The 21,263-nt window shown below is 40.9% G+C and overlaps 1 protein-coding gene across 3 annotated transcripts; it reads left to right on the forward strand.

Annotated features, from left to right (window-relative positions):
• Positions 1 to 18,377, forward strand: LOC109996246 (natural resistance-associated macrophage protein 2). Of its 3 annotated transcripts, none has more exons than XM_020650286.3 (16): positions 5 to 377; positions 1,380 to 1,469; positions 2,548 to 2,699; positions 3,567 to 3,689; positions 4,439 to 4,558; positions 7,179 to 7,285; positions 7,954 to 8,024; positions 8,115 to 8,182; positions 9,617 to 9,772; positions 9,852 to 10,010; positions 10,968 to 11,054; positions 13,791 to 13,910; positions 14,055 to 14,204; positions 14,354 to 14,427; positions 14,524 to 14,677; positions 15,016 to 18,377. In XM_020650286.3, exons 1-16 carry the CDS (start codon positions 356 to 358, stop codon positions 15,121 to 15,123), a joined length of 1,761 nt encoding a protein of 586 aa, XP_020505942.2. In that variant the 5' UTR covers positions 5 to 355; the 3' UTR covers positions 15,124 to 18,377. The 3 variants fall into 3 exon arrangements, with proteins under 3 accessions (XP_029136309.2, XP_020505942.2, XP_020505943.2); XM_020650287.3 differs by having other exon boundaries at positions 6 to 377; positions 2,551 to 2,699; XM_029280476.2 differs by lacking the exons at positions 14,524 to 14,677; positions 15,016 to 18,377 and having other exon boundaries at positions 1 to 377; positions 14,354 to 14,431.
• The last annotated feature ends 2,886 nt before the right edge of the window (positions 18,378 to 21,263 follow it).

Here is a 21,263-nt window from a genome sequence, read left to right on the forward strand (position 1 = left end):
CTCCGGCTCAGAATCAACTCGAGACTTTTTCACAGAATAAATCAGGTCACGGGACTGAAAGAGGGGCTGCTAACAATGGGAACATTTGTTAAACATTGCCGGTGTGTCTGACTTTTGTCCTCCCCTCCTACTTCCCCTCCTCCTCCCTCCTTACCTGTCCGGCAGGTTAACACCTTCACGCTGGATGTCCAACCTGCCGCCGGCCGGATTTTCCTGCTGGGAAGAAGCGAGGAAGAAGAGAAACTAACCTGACGACCAGAATGAAGTTGGCAGGTTACAGTTTCGTTTGAAGTTTTATAACTTTTTTTTTTTTAAATCTTAAGTTTGAACATTTTTAAATCAAGAGAAGAAGAAGATGTTTTCCTTCCTGCGGAAAGGTGAGTTTTGCGACAGGTGTTTGTGCTGTTCTTTACATTTGTAAAGCTGCTTACTGTGGGATTCGTTTTATACTGTACGATTTAATTCACCTTTGCACAAGTTGACCTTTTATAAATACGTTTTTATTACGTCACTCTTTACGTTTCTTTAAATTCTACATGAGAACAATTTAGACACAAACTTATTTTTCACTCAAAAGATTCAGCACATCTTATGGATTTATATCGTGTTATTACAAAGTTATTAAAAACTTTATTACTCCTTTGATTGTAGAATATTACAGGCTCCTGTGTGTGTTTCTGAAAGAGGATTTTATGCATAATGAATATTTTAACTTTAACATTCCTGTAGAAAACGTTTAAATAAATGACTTTACAAAGTATTTTTTTAATAGAATCCGACCGATTAATCAGCCAAGCCGATAATATCACCTCAAGTGTCGATCAGTATCGGCTAATTTTATCACAGATATGCGCCGATATTACTAGATATTTTTTTTAAAGTGAAATAGCATTTAATTTGAGTTTTACTGTATTACACTTGCATCTCTCTTTCACCAGCAGAGGGCGCTATACAGACTACAACAAACATCATCACACCAAATCATGCTCAGTTACTTTCCAGTTTAGTGACCATCTTGTCTTAATTAAATATCTTTTTCCAAAAGTGTTCGATAACTGCATTTGAGGAATCAACACAATCAATGTGTAAATATAAATCTATCACTACAGATCGAACATAGATCTCTAAGAAAGATATCGGCCGATGTATCAGTATCGGTATCGGACGACCCCACCGCGGCGTGGCGTGAATAGTTTAGTATGTAAATATTCTTGTATGTTTCTGGGTAAATAAAGCAGCGGGACCGTCTTTAACCTGATGATTACCTGTGCGTTTTTCTCTCATGGTTTGTTTCTGTGTGTGACAGAGTTAGTTCTGTGTGCTCTGGGATTACGCCGGCGACTGTAAATCCTGTTCTAATTACACCCGTTTGCTTCCAGTCAGAGACCCCCCTCCTGAGAACATCCACATCTCCTGTTTGCCACCCAGTATTCCCACAGACCAGGAGCCGGAACAAACTGGAGGAATAGGTAACACGGGTGTTTGTTTTGTAGACACTATTGCTTTCTTTTTAAAGGGGTTGTCATGGCAACGTTCTGAAATGCTTGCTGTGACACTCTGCAGAACTTTCCCTGCCCCAAAAACTTAGGGACTGACTCTCTTCTTTGGCCCTTAACATAAACAAATGTTTGACGTTTATAAGCCCAATAATCTTTCTCATTGACTGTATATAAATAAGGACAGTGTGTCTCCTGCTCCTCCTGTTGTACAGCAGTGAGGCCAAAGTTATCCCCTGCGACAGGGTCCAGACATTTTGAGCTAAGGTGTGTGCAGAAAGTACCTTTTCAAACATCTATCTGTGCTGTGCTTTGGTCAGAATATAACATGAATCAAGCACCAGAGGAGGTTTGTGACCCTGTAGAAACCAGCTCTCTCAGAACGCTCCGTTTTGGTGTGTGTGTCTCTTTAAATACAAAGAGCCCCGCCCCCTGAGTTTTCCCCTTAGACATCACTCCTCTGTTGCTAGAATAAAAATGACGGACCTGAACAAAAGTTTTACTCTAGGCTGGGGGTGGAGTCCATGGGTGGAGATACCAGGGGAGGGGAGGGGATTTTTTTTTTACCGGAATCCCACTGTGACATCACAAGGAGAGCACATTTGAAACGGAGCATTTTTCTCTGTGTTGTAAGACTTATGCAGACCACAAACAAAGGACTGGATGGGTTTATTTCACATGTTGTGGGTCAGTAGACACTCAGGTTACACAGATATATGTATTAGTGGATTTTTTCATAAAATGTCTCCTTTAATAAAAACACACTTTTAACTTTCTGATAGAACAGTAACGATCTGTCATATAAAACAGGAGATCTGCTTTCACCGCTCTTAGACTTTTATGTTTGTCAGATCAGATCAAAAAATAACGTCCGTTTACTGTTCTGCTTTTGAACACTCACTTCCTCTTTAACGCAGGTGTTTTTCATCAAACGTCTACCTGTCAATGCTCCTCGGCGTGTCCTGTTGTTGGGCTGTTTGTGTGACCTTCAGAATATGGTGATTTCTGTGTGCTTTAGTTTTTGTGGTTCTTTTCCCCTGTCATGTTTGAGCAGGCGATGTTGTGGAGGAGAAAGCGGTGATCCAGACCACACACACACACAGAGTCACACCCCCGTCCGTCTTCCTCCAGAAACAGAATAATGAACCTGTTTCCAGCACTTACTTTGACCAGAGGGTCCCTGTTCCTGACGACCACGGGGAGGTAATCCACGAGACCATAATCAAGATCTGACATGTGCTGATTTATATCTGCAGGACTGTGTCACCTTTGGAGGATTTTTCATGCTGTTGTTAATATAATGACTAGGAATAATTCAGTTTCTGGGGGGAAGTATTTGCTTTGTCCTTCAGGTTTAATGAGAGTTTGCAATAAAAAAAAATAAAAGGTGCAGTTTGAAGATGGTTAGCCTAGGCCCCGTCTCCTCTCGTTTCCAGTATTTATGCTAAGCTAACATCGCTCTGAATTTGCCTTAATAATCTGAAAGTGGTTTCTTTTAGCTCGTCTAGCTCTTGTCAACAAATGAGTTAATTTTGTGACCCAGTGAGGCCTCATTCTATTTACAACTCCCAGTTAATATTTAATCCAGAAACTGTTCCTCAATCGATTAAGATTTGTATCATGAGCTAAGGTAATAACACCTGAACTCTTAAGTTAGAGTCCTCTTTCTGTTTTCCTTATTTATGGATTTGAACATCACTCGTCGACCCTTTTTTAGTTGCCTCACTTTGATATCGTTTCCCTATTTTACTTCTTTGTTAATAAATAACTTTATTAAAAACAAAACAAAAGGCGGGTGTTATTGCAAAAGCACACTGCGTAAAGTTTCAATCAAACTTTATTTGTGTAGCGCCAATTCATGCCAAATGTTATCTCAAGACACTTCACTAAAGAGCAGGTAAAACACTGTACTCACCGCTATACCACTAAGACCCAACATCAATCCATCATGAGCACTAAACAACATTTAACAAAGTTACAGTGGGAAAAAAAGCGTTCTTTTAAGAGGCAGAAATCTTTGGAAAAGTTTGACTTCACCAGTGTGACCGTTTGTGTTTCCTTCTCCTGCAGAGGGGGATCAGCCTCCGTAAGCTGTGGGCCTTCACCGGGCCGGGGTTTCTGATGAGCATAGCCTACCTGGACCCGGGTAACATCGAATCCGACCTGCAGTCTGGAGCTAAAGCTGGCTTCAAGGTAAGGCTGTCACTATACTGAATCTTGAAGTACTTTGTCTCCTCGTTGGTCTACAAAGTAGAAGAAAAAAAGAGAAATGAATGCACATTAATGTTTCCTGAAACCACAGGTTACATCTTCATATTCTCTCTTATGTTTCACTAATGGCTGAGAAATTTAGTTTATAAAGGCTTTAGAGAAAGAAACGTTAGAAACCCTTTATGAAGGACTTACAAATGTGTCATTATTTTCCCTAAAAAGTTTAGGAGTTTTCAAGTTTTGAGGTCAGAATCATACACCAAATGTACAAAAGGTGCAGTAGAGGGGCTGTGCAGGTATGAGTTTTATTTACAGTGAAAATATCTTCCAGGATTAATCTCCTGCAGTTCATCGAGTGTCCGCTTGAGGCTGAGTGCAGGAACACAGGAAGTCGCTTGTTTACAGCCTGGTACAAAAAACATAATAGGTCTGATTATTTTGTGTAAAAGATTGCAGCAGTAAGCCACAGAAACCGTGAGTTATAAATGATATGCATACTTTATTTACTGCACTTCATTTAGTTATTGAAATATTGAGAAATGTAAGCACATATTATATATCTTATTAAATATCGCACAGAGAAAAGATACTGCAACTTTATCTTATTTTAATACCGTTCATCCTTACTTCAGGATTATTTTTCAACAACTTTTCACACACTTTGTAGACCTCTTTTATTTTAATAATCTGGCTGATTAACAGATGATGCCTCTGTTTCTGCTCCCCGTCAGCTCCTATGGGTGCTGCTGGGAGCCACCATCATCGGCCTGCTGCTGCAGCGGCTGGCGGCTCGGCTGGGCGTCGTCACCGGGATGCACCTCGCTGAAGTCTGCAACCGGCAGTACCACACTGTGAGAAAACCATCTTCTTCTTTTCTTTCTTCTTCTTTCCTTCCCAGAAACAGCGTGGCGCCTCTTAGTGTTGCACGGGAACAATAAACACGGATTAAATAAGCAAACCAAGACACAAAGACGGAAACATAAAGCAGAGGAAAATAAATAACAGAACAGCAGAACCGTTTTCATCTTCAATAACTACGATAACAACAATATTATCTGTGCAATATCTTTAGAATACAGGATGTTAAAGTAGACATAAACATGGAACAAGACGGGGTAGAGCTATAGAGAATTGAAAACAGTGGAGTGGAGTTTGATTTAGACAAAAACTTTTAGAGGCAGTAAACTGAAGTAATCCTGGTTTACTGTAACGGCCTCGTTGCATAATCCGCTTTGTTCTAACAGCAGAAATAATCTGAAGATTATTTGATGAAGACTGTGAGCCGTTCTCAAAAACTGTGAGGAAAAAAAACTAAGCGTGACATCATGAGTTCCTCGTGTGAATATTTCTTCATCTATCTTGTGTAAACACGTCTCGTCGTCCTCTGTGATGCCGGAGAGGGAACATTGAGCGTTAACCACGCGGCTGCTGAACATGTGGAGCGTCCTTTTGTTCTTTAATTCAGCCGGCCCGCTGAGTTTCTGCTGCACAGAGTTTAACTGTTAAAGGAGTCGGAGGGCAGAGCTGAGAAATGAAATGTTTTCATTTGGGCTGCCAGTCTGATCCAGTCGGTGTTGATTTACCTGTCATCATAAGAATAATAATAATAACTTCATTCATAAAACACCTTTTTAAAACAGGGGTTCATAAAGTACTTTCACATACAAGCAGACGCAAACATGAGGATAAAAGCATGAGAACCTAAACATCAAAATAACCAGAAGAACACAAAATGAACATCATGAGAACCAAGACTGCATCGGACCGTGTCGTCCCCTCAAACACCACCTGACGCCCAGCCTCCACCATCGCCACCGTCGTCCCCTCAACCTCCGCCGTCCTCCTTCATGCACGGATCATTCATGGATCTCTGAGCTTGTAATGCAAGACAAATTTGTGCAAACAGACAATAAAGTGTTATCTTTTTTTTATTGAGTACACAGATGGCATACAACTTCAGGAGACGCTTTTTTTAGTTACCCCTTATCTTATCTTATCTTAGCATGCACGGCCCGCTCTGACCTCCACCTCAGCAGAAATGACGTGTGGACAACAGGAACGAGAGGAATACAAAGGAGAAATCCTTCCTGCAAAGCGTCTCAAGATAACACTTGTTATGAATTGGTGCTTTACAAAATAATGATTGATTGGTTGCATGGTGGTGCAGTGGTTGGAGCCTCTCTGTGTGGAGTTTGCATGTTCTCCTCCCACAGTCCAGAGACATGCTCGTTATGGTTAACTGCTGACTCTAAATTGTCAGTTGGTGTGAGTGTGGCTGATTGTCTGTCTCTATATGTCAGCCCTGTGATTGGCTGGTGAACAGTCCAGGATGTTAACCCCGCCTCTCACCCAATGACAGCTGGGATCAGCTCCAAGACCTAAATTTTATTAAAAAAGCAATAAAATGAATATTTATCTCTCTATAAATAAAAAAGTTTAAAATTGGTTATTTAAAAGACAAAGCTGGGAGGATTTTACCTCCCAGCAAAGCAGATCAGAAACTGATTTAAAGGATTATTGCAATACCCATCAAACTTCAGTGAGTATTATTTGACGTAACAACAGATTGTTCAGACTCAGAACTGACCAGATCCTCCAACAAAAGTAGAATTCAGATTCAAAGGATTGAGTTATTTCATCTGTTTCACCTCTAAACAGCTGAATCAAAAATATCTGTTTCTTTATTGTTAGTTTGTATTTTGTTGCACTAAATGTACACGTTAAAATCCAGTAAAGACAAAGTCGTACGTCGGCTATAAAATGTCCCAAAGGTCGAGAATACATTGTAATGGAAAAATCTGTGTGTGTTAAACTAGAAAGGACACTCGCTGCACGCCTCCGCCGAAAGTCCACTCCATGAAATGCAAATCAGCATTTTCTTTTCATTAATTCATCACTTATTCTGGACACTTCACTTGAAGAAGTCTGTTTTATGTCACTTTATGTCACAGTTCAGGATCAAATATCGTTCGTTTTACTCTGAATATGTCTTCTTCTTCTTCTTCTTCTTCTTCTTCTTCTTCTTCTTCTTCTTCTTTGTCTTTCTCTAAATGTTGTGATTTTAAAGGATTGTGTGTTTTTGTTATGGGTTTGGAAAGTTACTCTTTAAGCTAAAGTAGCTACTCAAACCTCACCTATACAACCTCTATAACCTTTATTAAAGCTTCTTCACAAAGGTGACTATGGGGCTGTTTTTCTAAACTCTTCTAATTTCTTTAAAATGTGTTTTGATTTGTAAACAGACCCTCCTCCTTACAGATATTTATTTCTTTGTAGCTGTGTCTGACCGCTTCATAGTTGAGGTTGATTTATTTTTACTTAAATGCTGCACATACGTAGTATCACATGACGCTCACATGACGCTCACATGACGCTCACGTGACGCTCACGTGACGCTCACATGACGCTCACATGACGCTCACATGACGCTCACATGACGCTCACATGACGCTCACCTGTTTGTCTTCCCAGGTGCCTCGGATCATCCTGTGGTTGATGGTGGAGCTCGCCATCATCGGCTCAGACATGCAGGAAGTCATCGGCTGCGCCATCGCTTTCAGCCTCCTCTCTGCCGGCAGGTGATGGAGAGCACACACACAACGTTTATGCAGCGAATGCCGGGTTGTGTTTGATAATTCATGCGGAGGGCGGCCCGTGATCTTTGTCACAGCAGCAGCAGCAGCAGCTCATTCTCATCAACGGCTGCAAGACATCCCCTCGTTCTTCTGCCTCCCCCCTCCCCTCCCCTTCTCTTTCACTATCAAACAAAGAAAAACATGTCCAGATTAATCCTCTTAAATCAGTTCTGACAAACTGTAGGGGAGATAAAACATCATATTTTACAGCCTATCAGAAAGCGTGGAGTGGAGGTAGAAATTTGAGTTAAAAGAAAGAATCAGGGCGCGGTCACACTGGCCATCTGTACTGTGCTGTACTCAAGCACTTTAATGACTTTGGGGCTATTTGTGAGCCATTTCAATCAGACACAGCCATAAAAATGTTTTACTTTATTTTTATAACTTAGGGTTGAAGCGTGCTTGGGCACGGTACGGATGGCCAGTGTGACCGCGCCCTCAGTTACCTCAGATTTGTACAGTCATCCTCTACTGGAGTTAAAATGAGAGTTTAACTGTGCTTTGTGTGTGTGTGTGTGTGTGTGTGTGTGTGTGTGTGTGTGTGTGTGTGTGTGTGTGTGTGTGTGTGTGTGTGTGTGTGTGTGTGTGTGTGTGTGTGTGTGTGTGTGTAGGATTCCCTTGTGGGGTGGGGTCCTCATCACCATCATCGACACATTTGTCTTCCTCTTCTTGGATAAATACGGTAGGTTTTTAGTCTCGTACTCATCTTACAATTTAATTTGTCTTCATAACAACAGCAACAAATCAAACGCCCTCGTTAATCCCCGCGCAGGTTTGAGGAAGCTGGAAGCTTTCTTCGGTGTCCTCATCACCGTCATGGCCATCACCTTCGGATATGAGGTACGAACTTTAAAAATCCACATACATGTTTGAGTCCATGTTAAACAGGTTTGACTTCATGTTTCTGTGACCTGCTTCAGTCAGCGTCTAATTACATCTGACTGAGGAGTAATGTTGGATAAAGTCAAAGACACACAGGCTCAGGTAGGAATCACAGCAGTTTGTTTAAGAAGAGATTAAAAGTGAGGCGGGGCCGCTGGTGGCGCAGTGGTTGGCGGCCCCGGGTTCGAATCTGATCTGTGGCACCTTTCTTGCATGTCGTTCCCTTCTCTCTCTCTCTCTCTCCCCCATTTCTGACTCTTTCCACTTAACCTCTCAAATAAGAGCCCAAAAAGCCCAAAATTAAAGAAAAAAAAAAAAAAGTAAGGCCATCTTAACTCTAATAATGAACCAGTTCATTTGTTTATCTATTAATCCCTAAACAGGAGCTTTAAAGCTTGCAGTGCATCAACATACATGGTGCACACACAAACATTTCACTTTGACACATTTCATTTATTATCCAGTTAAGGATTAAAAAGCAGCATCACAAGAGTTACAGTTAAACGGGCCTGACTCAGTTCAAACTGGTTTACAGAAGGTTCCTGTTCTGCAGCTCAAAAAAAAACAAAAAACAAAAATCAAAGATCACATCAGACAAAAGACAAAACCAACATTAGACTTAACAACACAGACGATCAGAGAGGGGGCGGGGGACTCTGCTTTAAAATGCATCTCTGAGGTCGTTGTCCTGATGTAATGTACGACCTCATTCCAGAGTTTTGGTGTGTGTATGAAAGAACGACCTCTGACCTCAGCTGTTTTTGTAATCCGGTTTTTGGGTTAATGCTCGCCGGAGTGATCTGATGACGCGTTCCTGACTTGTGTTCGATCTTGGAACTAGATCACTAAGTTCTTGAGACGAGGTGCTGTCGTGGATCTGAAAGTAAAACTTAAAGGCATGAATGTTTGTCTAATTCTGAACTGTCATGGCGTCCCAATGTGGGTGTGTCTCATTGTATGGCGCTGCAGAACAGTCCCTGCACATCTGTATGAGCGTGTGACCAAAAACAAATCTTAAAGAGAATCTTAAAAGAAGGAACTTTTATTTAATTGTATTTTTTTATTCCACCTTATCTATACATCAGAATATTATTATTAATACTTATTTTTGTATATTTATTTTTCACTAAGTGCTTCAACAACTAGTCTTTTATCTTAGCCGTCAACAGGATATGACAAGATAGTGAAAGAGTCTTTATATGTGAGTGACAGCAAGGGGTGGGATCTGTTTGTGTCAATGTGTGTAATTATCCAAAATTCAATAAAAATAACTTTGAGTCAGAAAAGAAGGAACTCTTTTCTGACTCAGCTTTTTGCATCCAAACGGAGACTGACTCCGTCTCATTCTGGAAGACTAAATGTTCACACACGCTCTTCCTCCTCTCCTCTCAGTATGTGACGGTGAGCCCGGATCAAGGCGAGGTCTTAAAGGGGATGTTTGTGCCGTACTGCGAGGGCTGCGGACCCGTTCAGATGGGTCAGGCTGTGGGCATCGTGGGAGCCGTCATCATGCCTCACAACATCTACCTCCACTCCGCTCTCGTCAAGGTGAGTTACAACTTTCATTTAATTTAATCAACCTTGTGAAATAATCAAAACACTAAAGTGTGAAAAATCTCTCAAACAGTCTCGAGAAGTGGATCGAACAAACAAGAAAGAAGTCAGAGAAGCCAACAAATACTTCTTCATCGAGTCCACCGTCGCGCTCTTTCTGTCTTTCCTCATCAACGTGTTTGTCGTGGCGGTTTTCGCCGAAGCTTTCTACGGACGCACAAACCAAGAGGTGGTGAGTGTCTCGGCTTGCAGCTCCAATCGTCTTAACATCAGAAACATTTTCAAGCCTGATTTAACCCTCATGCATCACTATGGACATTTTTGGTCACATCTGACCTCTTCATCTGACCATCATTTTGTCTGTGTTTCTTCTGTGTCGTTTCTTAAGTCACTAAGGACAAAAATGTCCACTTACAAAAAACTGATATAAAAATAGAACAGATATTTTTTTCTGCATAAATCTCTTAAACAACTTCAGTCCTGCTCAAAACTATCAAACATTCAATCATTTTAGGAATTTAACCCTTTAAATGCCAGTTTGATTACATGATGTCACTGTTGTTATTTATGAAAAAAATAACACAAAAATTAGTTATTTTCCATTTAAAGGGTTAAATTCCTGATAATTATTCAATGTTTGGTAGTTTTGAGCGGAACTGAAGTTGTTTAAGAGATTTATGCAGAAAAAAATATCTGTTCTATTTTTATAGCAGTTTCTTTAAATTGGACATTTCCGCCCTCCGATGTCCAAACAGGGAACTTTTAAATCTGATGCTACACAAAAACTAACAATGCATCAAAGTCAATATTTTGGATAATCTTTGACTTATCAGAGACTGATTTAAAAAAAAATCCCCCAGCCACCAAATATTTGTGATATGGAAAATAACTAATTTTTGTTTTTTTTCATGAATAACAACATTGACATCAAGTAATCAAACTGGCATTTAAAGGGTTAAATTCCTAAAATGATTGAATGTTTGGTAGTTTTGAGCAGGGCTGAAGTTGTTTAAGAGATGTATGCAGATTAAGTAGAAAAAAATATCAATCTGTTCTTGTTTTATATCAGTTTTTTGGCATGGACATTTTTGTCCTTAGTGACTTAAACTGATGCCTGATAGTTAAGAAGGTGTGTTTTTTTTCTTTGGCTTGCTCTGCTACAGATGTGTTTGTCTCCTTTTCCCCCCAGTACACGGTGTGTAATGAAACAGGAAGCCCTCATTCCCACCTCTTCCCTCAGGACAATCAAACTCTCACTGTGGACATCTATAAAGGGGTAAGCTCAGAGTCTGACACTTTTACCACAGCACTGTTCTGATCTGAAAGTCAGGGACAGATTTTATGAATGAGCCGGAGATAAGTTTACTTTTTAAAATGTTCGGCTTTTAAAACTGCAGATCCTACACCTCCCATGCAGCGCCGAGGTTTGTGCACAGGTCTCCTTTCATAACAAATCTCAGGACCCTGATTCATCTTTGTAACTGGCCTGCTTTGTCTAAGCGTAGAGAAAATCATCGGCGTGTCCTTATTTAAATGAACTTGGACTCTGAAGTGTTGTAGTACTCGATGTCGGTCTTTTTAAAGGTCTTGCAATGGAAAGCGTTTTTACTCTGTATTGTCTTGGTCTCCGGATTTTAAATCAAAACCACCACTGAGAGGCTAATTTTCCACGTCATCACTGTGATTAGAAATTAAAAGCCTCTTTCTAAACGGCAAAGCGAGTTTATTTATGTCGCACATTTCAACAACAAGGCAATTCAAAGTGCTTCACACAAGACATCAAAAAGCATCATGACAGAGGAAAGAAAAGAAACATTCAAATAGAACATTTAAAAAATCACTGAAATTATTAAATCTGAAAATATGTTCCAATAAAAAATTATTCAAATGAAATTAATTTAAATTAGAAAATAAAATAAAAGTAAAGATAATAATAATTACAGTGCAGAGAAAAAGTTTAAAATAACACAAATAACTTCAATTCATTCATGATTAGATTTTTTATCCCCCGGTTACAGCCGCAACCTTCCCAGTGTTACAGTGAGTGACACGTCTGCTGCACACAAGAAGATGATTTTTCATTGTTAATTATGGACTTGGTCTTTTCTCTGTCTCACCCCGCCTTGGTCCTGGTCTTGACTCGATCTCTGAGCATTCTGGTTTCGGGTATGTCTTGGTCTCGGTTAACACCAGTTATCTGTTCCCAAAGTTTATCTTGAAATGAGGAAAAGGGACTTTCAGGTACACTTGCTCCTGAAGGAGGATCTGTGTCTGGGGGAGTTGGTCTCTTTTAAACTTTTTTAAAAGTAGATTGAAGGTGTTGGAGGAAGATGCTTCAGGGTGTAGAAGCATCTTCTTCACACTCACATATTGTCTGAGTGTGATTTTGTCTGGAAATACAAAAACAACAAACAATGAAATCATCGTTATTTATGGGCTTGGTCTTGTCTTGGACTCGGTCAGTGTGGTCTTGACTACAACACTATCTGTTCTCTTGAAATGAGGAAAAGCACTTTCAGGTACGCTGAATGAATTACATTTCATTTGATATCTCATACCCATGAGAACTAAGATAGAGTTCAACTTGAACCAACTGTAGAACCGGTTGATTGTCGTTAATGTTTCTTGTATGTGTGACGTTTAACAAATGCCTTATGCTGCCCTCTACTGGCCACAAGGCAGCGTAGGATAAATGTGTTCAAATGGTGAAATCCTGATGCAATTGGCTGCAAAAGGAGACCTTTAACTAACTGATACATAACCTAAATATAAACTACAAACACTGAATTTGCAGAGTTGTTGTTGTAGGATCATATTGGCTTGCCATATTTCTCACTGACATGCTGCGCTACAAGAACAGAACCATCAACATACACTGAGAAATATTTACAAGGTCCTGCTCAGCCGAGATGATACTCTGGGCTATCTGATGCTTTTTTATAAAGATGCAGAGATCCTAGTAGAGGAAGTGTGGACGCAGGAAAGAGGATGGGAGAGCATTATCAAAATAAAGAGTTGTGAAATTCTCCTCTATGATTTCCGGCGTCTTGCTATTTGTGTCCGTCAGCTGTTTGGTATCCACCAAAACAACCAGCTGAAAGAGGCTAAAACACTTAATCGAGTTTAGTTTAGTTACATGACACCATAAATTAAAAACGTTCCCGGATCAGAGTGCTCTAGGTAAGATATATTCATTCTCAAGAAACAAAAAGAGAAAGTAAGAAGTCAAACTAATGAAACAGAATGTCCCGTCTTCTTCTCCAAGCTTTTGAAACAAAATCAGCAAAGTTTAAACACATCAAACTTAAACAGCCATTCCAGTTTCTGCACATCTGTCCGCCCCAGTATTTCTGATTTTACTTCATGAAACAATAATTCTCTAAAATCATCAGATTCTGTACAATGCAAAAGAAAATAAGACTCTGTCTCAACTTCGTCCAACTCACACATCTCACAGAGTCTGTTTTCTAATGGAATATTTTTGAATCGAGCGACTTCAACGGCCAGAGGGAGAATACCAGATCTTAACTGTGTGAACGAGGATCTTTGGCTTCTAGATAAACGACACGTTACAGATAACTCGGGCATAAAATGATTTTTGATCTGTACATGTGTCCTTAGTTTTGTCTTGGACAGAGCGTTTTCAAACTTGATCAAGAGCTTATCTCTCATGGAGTTATGTTACAGCAGTGATTATCATAGTCATATCCACCTCCTGGAAGATTGAGTAAAGATGAGTAATAGATGTGAACTGCAGATTCAAGTGATTATTCCCTGAATGCTTTTCATTGTGATCGGTCTTTAATCACATGTCAAATGTCATTGTTAGCTAAGATAAAATGATGGTTTGTGCAGTATTTTTCTCTCAGGATGCTCTTTACCCTTCGCTCACTTAAGTCCTGATTGTGTTGTTGTTGAAGCCCTGTGAGGTCATTCCTGTTTTCTGGTGACTGATAGGCTGCTGCTGAGGTTGTGTTTGTTGTGTTTGTTGTGTTTGTGCGTCTGTTTGCAGGGCGTGGTGCTGGGATGCTTCTTCGGCCCAGCAGCGCTCTACATCTGGGCCGTGGGGATCCTTGCAGCTGGTCAGAGCTCCACGATGACGGGAACGTACTCGGGCCAGTTCGTCATGGAGGTCAGTGGACGAGAGAAGACCCTGCACTACACAAAAACATCACGGGACAAATTTCACTTGCTGTCTTGTGCTAATGGGGTTTCATGGTCTGAATCGTTTTTATTCAAGAGGTTCCTTAATGAAGTCTTTTGTTTCCTCCTTCAGGGTTTCTTGAACCTTCGCTGGTCGCGCTTCGCTCGGGTGTTGCTGACCCGCTCCCTCGCCATCGCGCCCACCTTGCTGGTCGCCATCTTCCAGGACTTGCAGCACCTGACCGGCATGAACGACTTCCTGAACGTGCTGCAGAGTATGCAGGTCAGACGGGACAGAAATTTCTAACACACATAATTAAGTTTGAATTAACTTGAAATTCCTTTTCATTGCTGATTTCTCAGTGAGTAGCATGAAACACATTTCCCAATGATGCATGCTCTCTCTTTTTTTTTTTATTTCTTGTCTCACAGTTGCCGTTCGCCCTCATTCCCATCCTCACCTTCACCAGTTTACCGTCTCTCATGGAGGAGTTTTCCAATGGACTGTGAGTTCATCAAAGTCTAAACACACCCCCAAAAAACAAATCCTAATTTCATTCAACTTTTTGAACAAATGTCTGTTCTCTTGTTGTCCCCTGCAGAGTGTTTAAGATCGGAGGAGGCCTGGTGGTGCTCATGGTGTGCTGCATCAACATGTACTTCGTGGTGGTCTATGTGGCCGCTCTGAACAGTGTGTGGCTGTACTTGCTGGCGGCGTTCCTCTCCATAGCATACCTGACATTTGTGGGATATTTGGTACGTAACATTAGGTCGCGTGGGAGCGGCTCTCTCTCTCTGCACACAGTCTGCTGTGGATGAACTTTGTTCCACTGAGTAATAAAAAACATACTCCAGCAGCGTCAAACTCGAGAAATATAAAATCTAAACTTTACATATTTAGCTTGTTTAGCCTTTAATACCAATAAGAAAAAGTGTAAAAACAAAAACCCTGCTTTCATTCCTGCTGGTTCAAAGAGGTTTGAAAGTTTCAGGTGAAGAAATGGTGGAGGTATAAAGTCCTTATGTGCAACCTTCACCTGATTCGGTTTTCGACTGAGTCCTTATTAATCTGTCTTTGTCTGTCCGGGCTGCAGGTGTGGTTGTGCCTCATAGCTCAGGGAGTTTCCTGGCTGGATCCGAGCCGGAGGAAAGGAACCGACACGTCCGTCCTGATCCAGCAGGAGCCGGAGTTTGACTCCTGAATCAGAGGACGCCTCGATTCAAAGGTGAAGCTGTGAACAACTGGATGGAATTGTTTTATCTTGTTGTCACCTCGAGTGTGAGTCAGGACTTTTTTCAGGTGACATGGCAGCCTGAAACACTGTCCGCTCCTGGTGTTCAATGTAAACTTGAGATGTAAGCAGAGAAGAAGAAGACAAGACGACAGCTACTTCAATGTCCATCTGGACAGTAGGACAAAAGAACGCTGACCCAAACTTCATAAATCAGTCCACCTATCCTAACATTCACAAATGACACAGCCAATGTTCACTTTGGTGTGCAGGTTCAGTGTCTATATGTGAAGGTGTTATTTAAGAGATACCTCAGTTTTTACACAAGTTCCTAAGTCTGTTTTTTTTAATTCTCTCAAACATAAGTCAGGATGTTTACTTTTTAATTTACAGAACTGTGTTCATCTGTTTATTACTGACACTGTGACTCACAGTAATGGCTGCACGATACCACACCAGAGTGTCTTCAGAGGAGGGGGGGAGATTAAACCCTGATCTTATCATGAGGGGATAACCTGCTCTACCTTCTGAGCAATACAAAGTGGAGCGTTGAACCACAGACACATCATACGAATGAACATCCAGTGAACTATGGGCGCCGGATAGCCTAGTGGTTATGTCGTGCGTCCCATGTGCAGAGGCTATAGTCCTCGTCGCAGCGTATGTAACCCCCCCCCCCCCCACTCCCAACATGTCCTGTCTCTCTTCAGTTCTCTTCTCTGATAAATGCAAACAAAATGGTCCAAAACATCCAGATAATTCAGAAAAAATATATGAATACAAAAATCTTATCTTCCCTAAATATGAGTATGAATGTCGTCTCACTGTGCAAAACAAACCACTCCTTATCTGCACGATCTCCTGAAGATGCTTTAATACTCATAACGATAATGATAACGTTTACTCATTTTGCACCTGTAGATCAAAATAACAAACAGATTTAAGAGATCAAATCACAAAAAGAGGTGATAATCACTGAGACAAATTAGCTACGTATATGTGAAAAGATTAAAAAAAGATCAAATAAATCACTAAATTAAAAAATCAGTTTTCATTAAGATGCATGAGATTATTTTTCTACCATGGCATCAATGTTATATAAATGAAGAAAAGCTGAAATATTGGCAGCAAACTCAGGAGTATTTATTCATATAGCAGGAGTTAATTGGTAACAGCAATAAAAAAGAGTTAATAAATTAAATCCCTGCAAACTGATCCTGGATCACCAGGTTAGTTTCAAATCAACACACGTCCATTACGAGTCAGTGAGCCTTCTTGCAGCTGCAGTTGCCGTAGAAACAGTGTTGGTCGTACACATAATAAACTACCTAAGTGTGTAAATATGATCTTATATAAATCATATTTCATGCCTTTGAATGCCCCTTGTGGCCTTTTTCAGTTCATGAATTCATTTTTTTTTTTTGCATAACCCTGCAATATCCACCTGCAGTTTCTCTTTTGGCCACAAGGGGGCATTGCAGGCCACATAGGACTCTCCTCAGATAGAGTAAATGCCTCTCCAACACCAGAACATAACACATTAAATAACACAGTGTGTTACATCACATTTGTCTGTTACTACTGCTGCGTGGAAACAGAATTTTTTTATTCTGTAACAAGAAAGAAAACTATATTAAATGCGCACTAGTTTACGACTTAGCAGCACGTACATTAAAGTGTGTCTGCTGTCGCTGTGTGACATGCCAGTGGTGCTGGTATGTCTTGAGGAGCTGCAACTATTGTGTAACTACGAGTGAAAAAAGCACTGCTGGTTTCAGTGTTGCTCAAATTCCAGACCTGAAGTGCTTCAGCCTCTGAAAGACGAGGAGAGGCGGATGGACAGGTTTTTCTTTACATTGTGGCGGGGAACTTTTTTTTTCTCTCTCTCTCTCTCTCTCTGCCTGTCCATGGAGGGAGAGTTATGTAAGAGGGGAGAGTCTTCCCACCGCCCCTCTCTGTTTTTGTTTTTCTCAATGAGCCAATGTCTCCCTGCCTAGGCCTCACAGCCTGTCCAGTAGGCCCCTTTCCTGGAAACACAGCCTAAGCAGAGGCCACTCAGGGGCAGGCCTGCGAGGTGGGAGGGTAGGGGAGGAGGAGGGGGAGGAGGGGGAGGAGGGGGAGGAGGGGGGAGGGGGGTGGCCCCTTCCAGCAAATCACATGACTGTAGACCCTACAGTCCCAGCCCTACATGAGGCTCAGATGCTGCAAGAACATTTCAACAGCTAGTTTGTCACCAACATGAGTGGATGTGGCTAATGCATGGCAGAGTGCATGAGGCTGTAAGTAGACGCTGAGAATTCCCAGGTGTGAAATGTAGAAATAGAAACACAACATCTGATGGATGCAGTGTGTGTGTGTGTGTGTGTGTGTGTGTGTGTTTGTGTGTTTGTGTGTGTGTGTAAGAGAGAGAAGTTAACTTGACTGTGTTTGTGCTGTGTATGTCAACATCAACGCATCTTTATGAAATGTGCGGTGAAACTTGAACAACTTGAGCAGTTTTGTGGAGAATATTTCGCAACCTTATATTTCTGATGTTTGTATCTAAACATGATGACCATTATTTTGTTTTTTCCATATGTGCCGTCGTCGTCATACTACCAGAATTTTAAACTTTGATACGATACCAGTAATAATCAAATGATTCTGATACCACTGCAACAACAATAGAAGTCATGTGCATCCTATAATGGGGTCATTTCTTGTTTTTAACTGTCAAAGAATTGCAAGCAAACACCCACACTGAAATATTCATGGGCCTTGTTTTTGTGTCATGCTGTAGAGATATTGTAGCACAGATCTGCACTGACACAATTAAGACAGTGTGCAGGTATTTACTTGATATTTCTGATGGATTCCCTCCTCTCTAATGCACCTGTCTTCTGAAATAGATGTTCTTCAAGCTTATGTACATTTCTACACTATCTCTCAGTAAAATAAAGGAAGACTGCATTGTATAAAAACATGTGGTATCAGAAAGTATTGAACATTTTGACTACCTTATAGCTCAGTGTCACAAGACTGAGCTGCTGATTGTTTGTTCTGCAAAACATCCTCGCTACATTTGTTATAGCTGAAGGCAATCGTGTTTGTTTTGTTGCTGCGGTGTTCCCTGAACCTGCTTATATAATGAACCCGTAATTAAAGAAATCAATCATTAAGTGTGCTATCGAGTTGTAAACAAACAGTTCCACTGAACAAGCAATAAACTACGTTATGGATCTACAGTGAATTGTTTGTCAGGATCATTTAAAAACAATCACATTTCAACTCTTTTCTTCCTCTTCTCTTGAACTTCACCTCTTGAGATTTGAAACGTCCTCAGCTTTTACCCCCACACCCAATCTTACCTCGTGTTGCTTTAACGTGCCTGTGCATTAGTTCTGTAGGTCGCTGAAGGATGGACGTTGGAGCGTTAACTTGTAGCTGATGTTTTGAAGTCACATGTTTTGGAGCAGTTTCTCTCCCAGGGGATGAGACTGCAACAGGACCCTGAACGCTCAGCAGCAGGGCCTCAGCACCGTTTGGCCCCTTCTCACAGTTAGAATGAATGTGCAGCATGAAGGACGAGGGCAGAGATAATGAATTTCAAGTTTGATCCAGTAAACAGAGGCATCAGCTGAAAACCACATGACATTTTCCAGCTGTGCGGTCCATACTTCTTATTCTGTATATATTTTTACACGGATCTGTCAGTGCTGCCTGAAAATGTCCGACACCAGGAATGCAAACAGCCTGGCCGTTCTTGTTTATGTCTTGCATTGTGGCCACTGCGGGCACTGGCTGAGCTTGTGGCGTAATGGTCCCACGTGTATTTGCAATGGGTCGACTTGAGTTATTTCAACTTTTTTTCCCCTAATCAAACAAGTTAATTTAATCGTTTTTGTCCTGTTTTCTTCAGCGTACCGAGCTTATGGACGTCTGCTTTTTTCTTGTTTTCTTTGTCATTCATATATGTCCTTGAATATCCCCTGTTGCTGAATTCCACATAACAGTCAATCATTGTGATTTACTGGGAGGTTTCTGGACTCTCAGCGGACGAGGAGGTGCTGCAGAGGCTCCGTTGCTGTAAATATAAATATCTGGAGACCCGCTGGTGAAACCACACTGCCTAACATGATGTCAAACCCACTTCTATTTATTTAAACAAGGTGAAACAAATGAGTTTTAGTTCTGGCTGAAAGAAAATTACTATACTCAGTGTGTTAAAAAAAATTATAGTAAAGTACTCCAAACATCTCTGCAGTTGAAAACAACTTATCTTAATTAAAGACAATATAAACAGAAACTGTTTCTGTGTTATTTGTCCTGTTTAAACACGAGAATCAGAACTAAATAACAACAACCTATAAAGCCTGCTCAGTTTTGATTCACTATAAAGATATTTCTGCATGATGCAATCATCATGCAATGTTTATGACCGGCCGTCTCATGGTAAAACAACTGCTTTCAAGCTGTTGTTGCAGGAAAATGTTCTTTTTTTTTTTTTTGCACATAGTAAAATCCCCCTGCAGTTCTTTCGGGCAAAACAAGTTAGTTTCATTTTACATTTTACTGTGAGAAAAGAGAAGGAAAGGGAGGGAGAAAGTGAAAGGAGCCTGGGTCATTGGTTTCACTCTGCCCTCTGTTACCCTCATAAAGTACTGAGGGACAGCTAGCATTTATCCCTGCATGGAGAAACTCAATTCATCTGATATGGAGACATAGGGGTCCTTCAGATCCAGGGGAACTGGAAACATCTGCTGAACTACTACACACTTTAAAGGTATACTATAATACTATATATAGCCTATATATCACAAACAATACCTCATTAGAAATGCACTTTATTAAATGTTGTGTGCTTTTAACTATCCTGTAATTTGCATTTTATTTACATTTCAATGCTTTCTGCTTATTAAAGTAATCACATGTTGCGTTATTATAATTTTACAGGGGAAAAAATCTTATTTTTGTCTTGTAAAATGGTTGGAAACTTAAGATTTCTGCACAAGCTTATAAAATACTAAACAGTATGAGCAAGGATAAAGTGTTTTGGGAGATAAAATTACGGTATTTTGACCTGCAATGTGTTAGATTATGATCTCCATTCAGTTTGATATATTTATATAAGTGAAAAAAGCTCAAAGGACATAAAAGCATTGTTCAAAAGATATAATTAATTACATTTGTGGACGATAATATATTTTAAAAATAAACTAGAAAATTACGTTCTACCGTACAATTAATTATCAATGACATATAAGACTTAGTTTCTCTTTATTGGTATGACATTAAGTTGCAAATAATATATTTTTGTTCATATTTAAATACAATTTTACAAACAATGTGAGCTCATTTGTACGAGCAGCGCTGGAATGTGTCCGCTGCGGAGCGCGCAGAGCGGGGAGGAATGCCTTGACCACGCCCCTCTCCTCCTGGGCGTCCAATCCGGGAGTAGACACGGTTTCAAGGCGCCCGCGGAGTCCCAACCGTAGAAAAACAATACCCGGATAACAACAAAACTCGTATTTTGCATCTAACCGCGCACAGAAATCCGATTTACTCGATCAAAAACGACCATAGCGAGTGATTCTCGGCTTTTTTCGTCGCTCTCTCGGGCCTTTCTGGCGATGTTGTTTATCTGTAGTAAGGGGGGGCTTGAAACCGCCCTCCCTTGCCCCATTTCCTCGGTTGTTTTCCTTCTCTCGCCTGGATTCTCCATGTTGTTGGTGCAAGAGTGAAGACTTCGCAGCGACGGGAGAGGGGGCTGCTCGGCGATTTAAAAAAACAAAACAGATACAGACAACGGTAAACCCGAAACGACGGAGCGGATAGAGCCTCTAGAAAAACATTTACAAGTGCCTTGCCCCCTCCCCGAGAGGACCGACCGAGCGAAGAAGAAGAAGAAGAAAACGCGGGGGGAATAAAGAAACCCAGGAACAAGATAAACCCCACTCCTCGTCGCGGATTGTTAACAGAGGCGGATGACAAAGTTAACCTCGGTGAATAATTTGAGTCCACTTGTCAATAGAGGCCAATGAGGGATGCCCATCGCCAGTGTTCGCGGACAGGTTTTGAGGATTTTGAGGGCTCCGTGATTGTCAGATGGAAAGTTCTGTTATCACCCAAGT

Source organism: Labrus bergylta, chromosome 12 (assembly GCF_963930695.1).
Source record: "Labrus bergylta chromosome 12, fLabBer1.1, whole genome shotgun sequence".
Classification (NCBI taxonomy): domain Eukaryota; kingdom Metazoa; phylum Chordata; class Actinopteri; order Labriformes; family Labridae; genus Labrus; species Labrus bergylta.

Coding starts and splice junctions, on each gene's coding strand:
- LOC109996246 (XM_020650286.3), top strand. CDS start 356: ATGTTTTCCTTCCTGCGGAAAG. Junction 13,911..14,054: donor CGGGCCAGTTCGTCATGGAG/GTCAGTGGACGA, acceptor TTCCTCCTTCAG/GGTTTCTTGAACCTTCGCTG. Junction 14,428..14,523: donor GAGGAGTTTTCCAATGGACT/GTGAGTTCATCA, acceptor TGTCCCCTGCAG/AGTGTTTAAGATCGGAGGAG.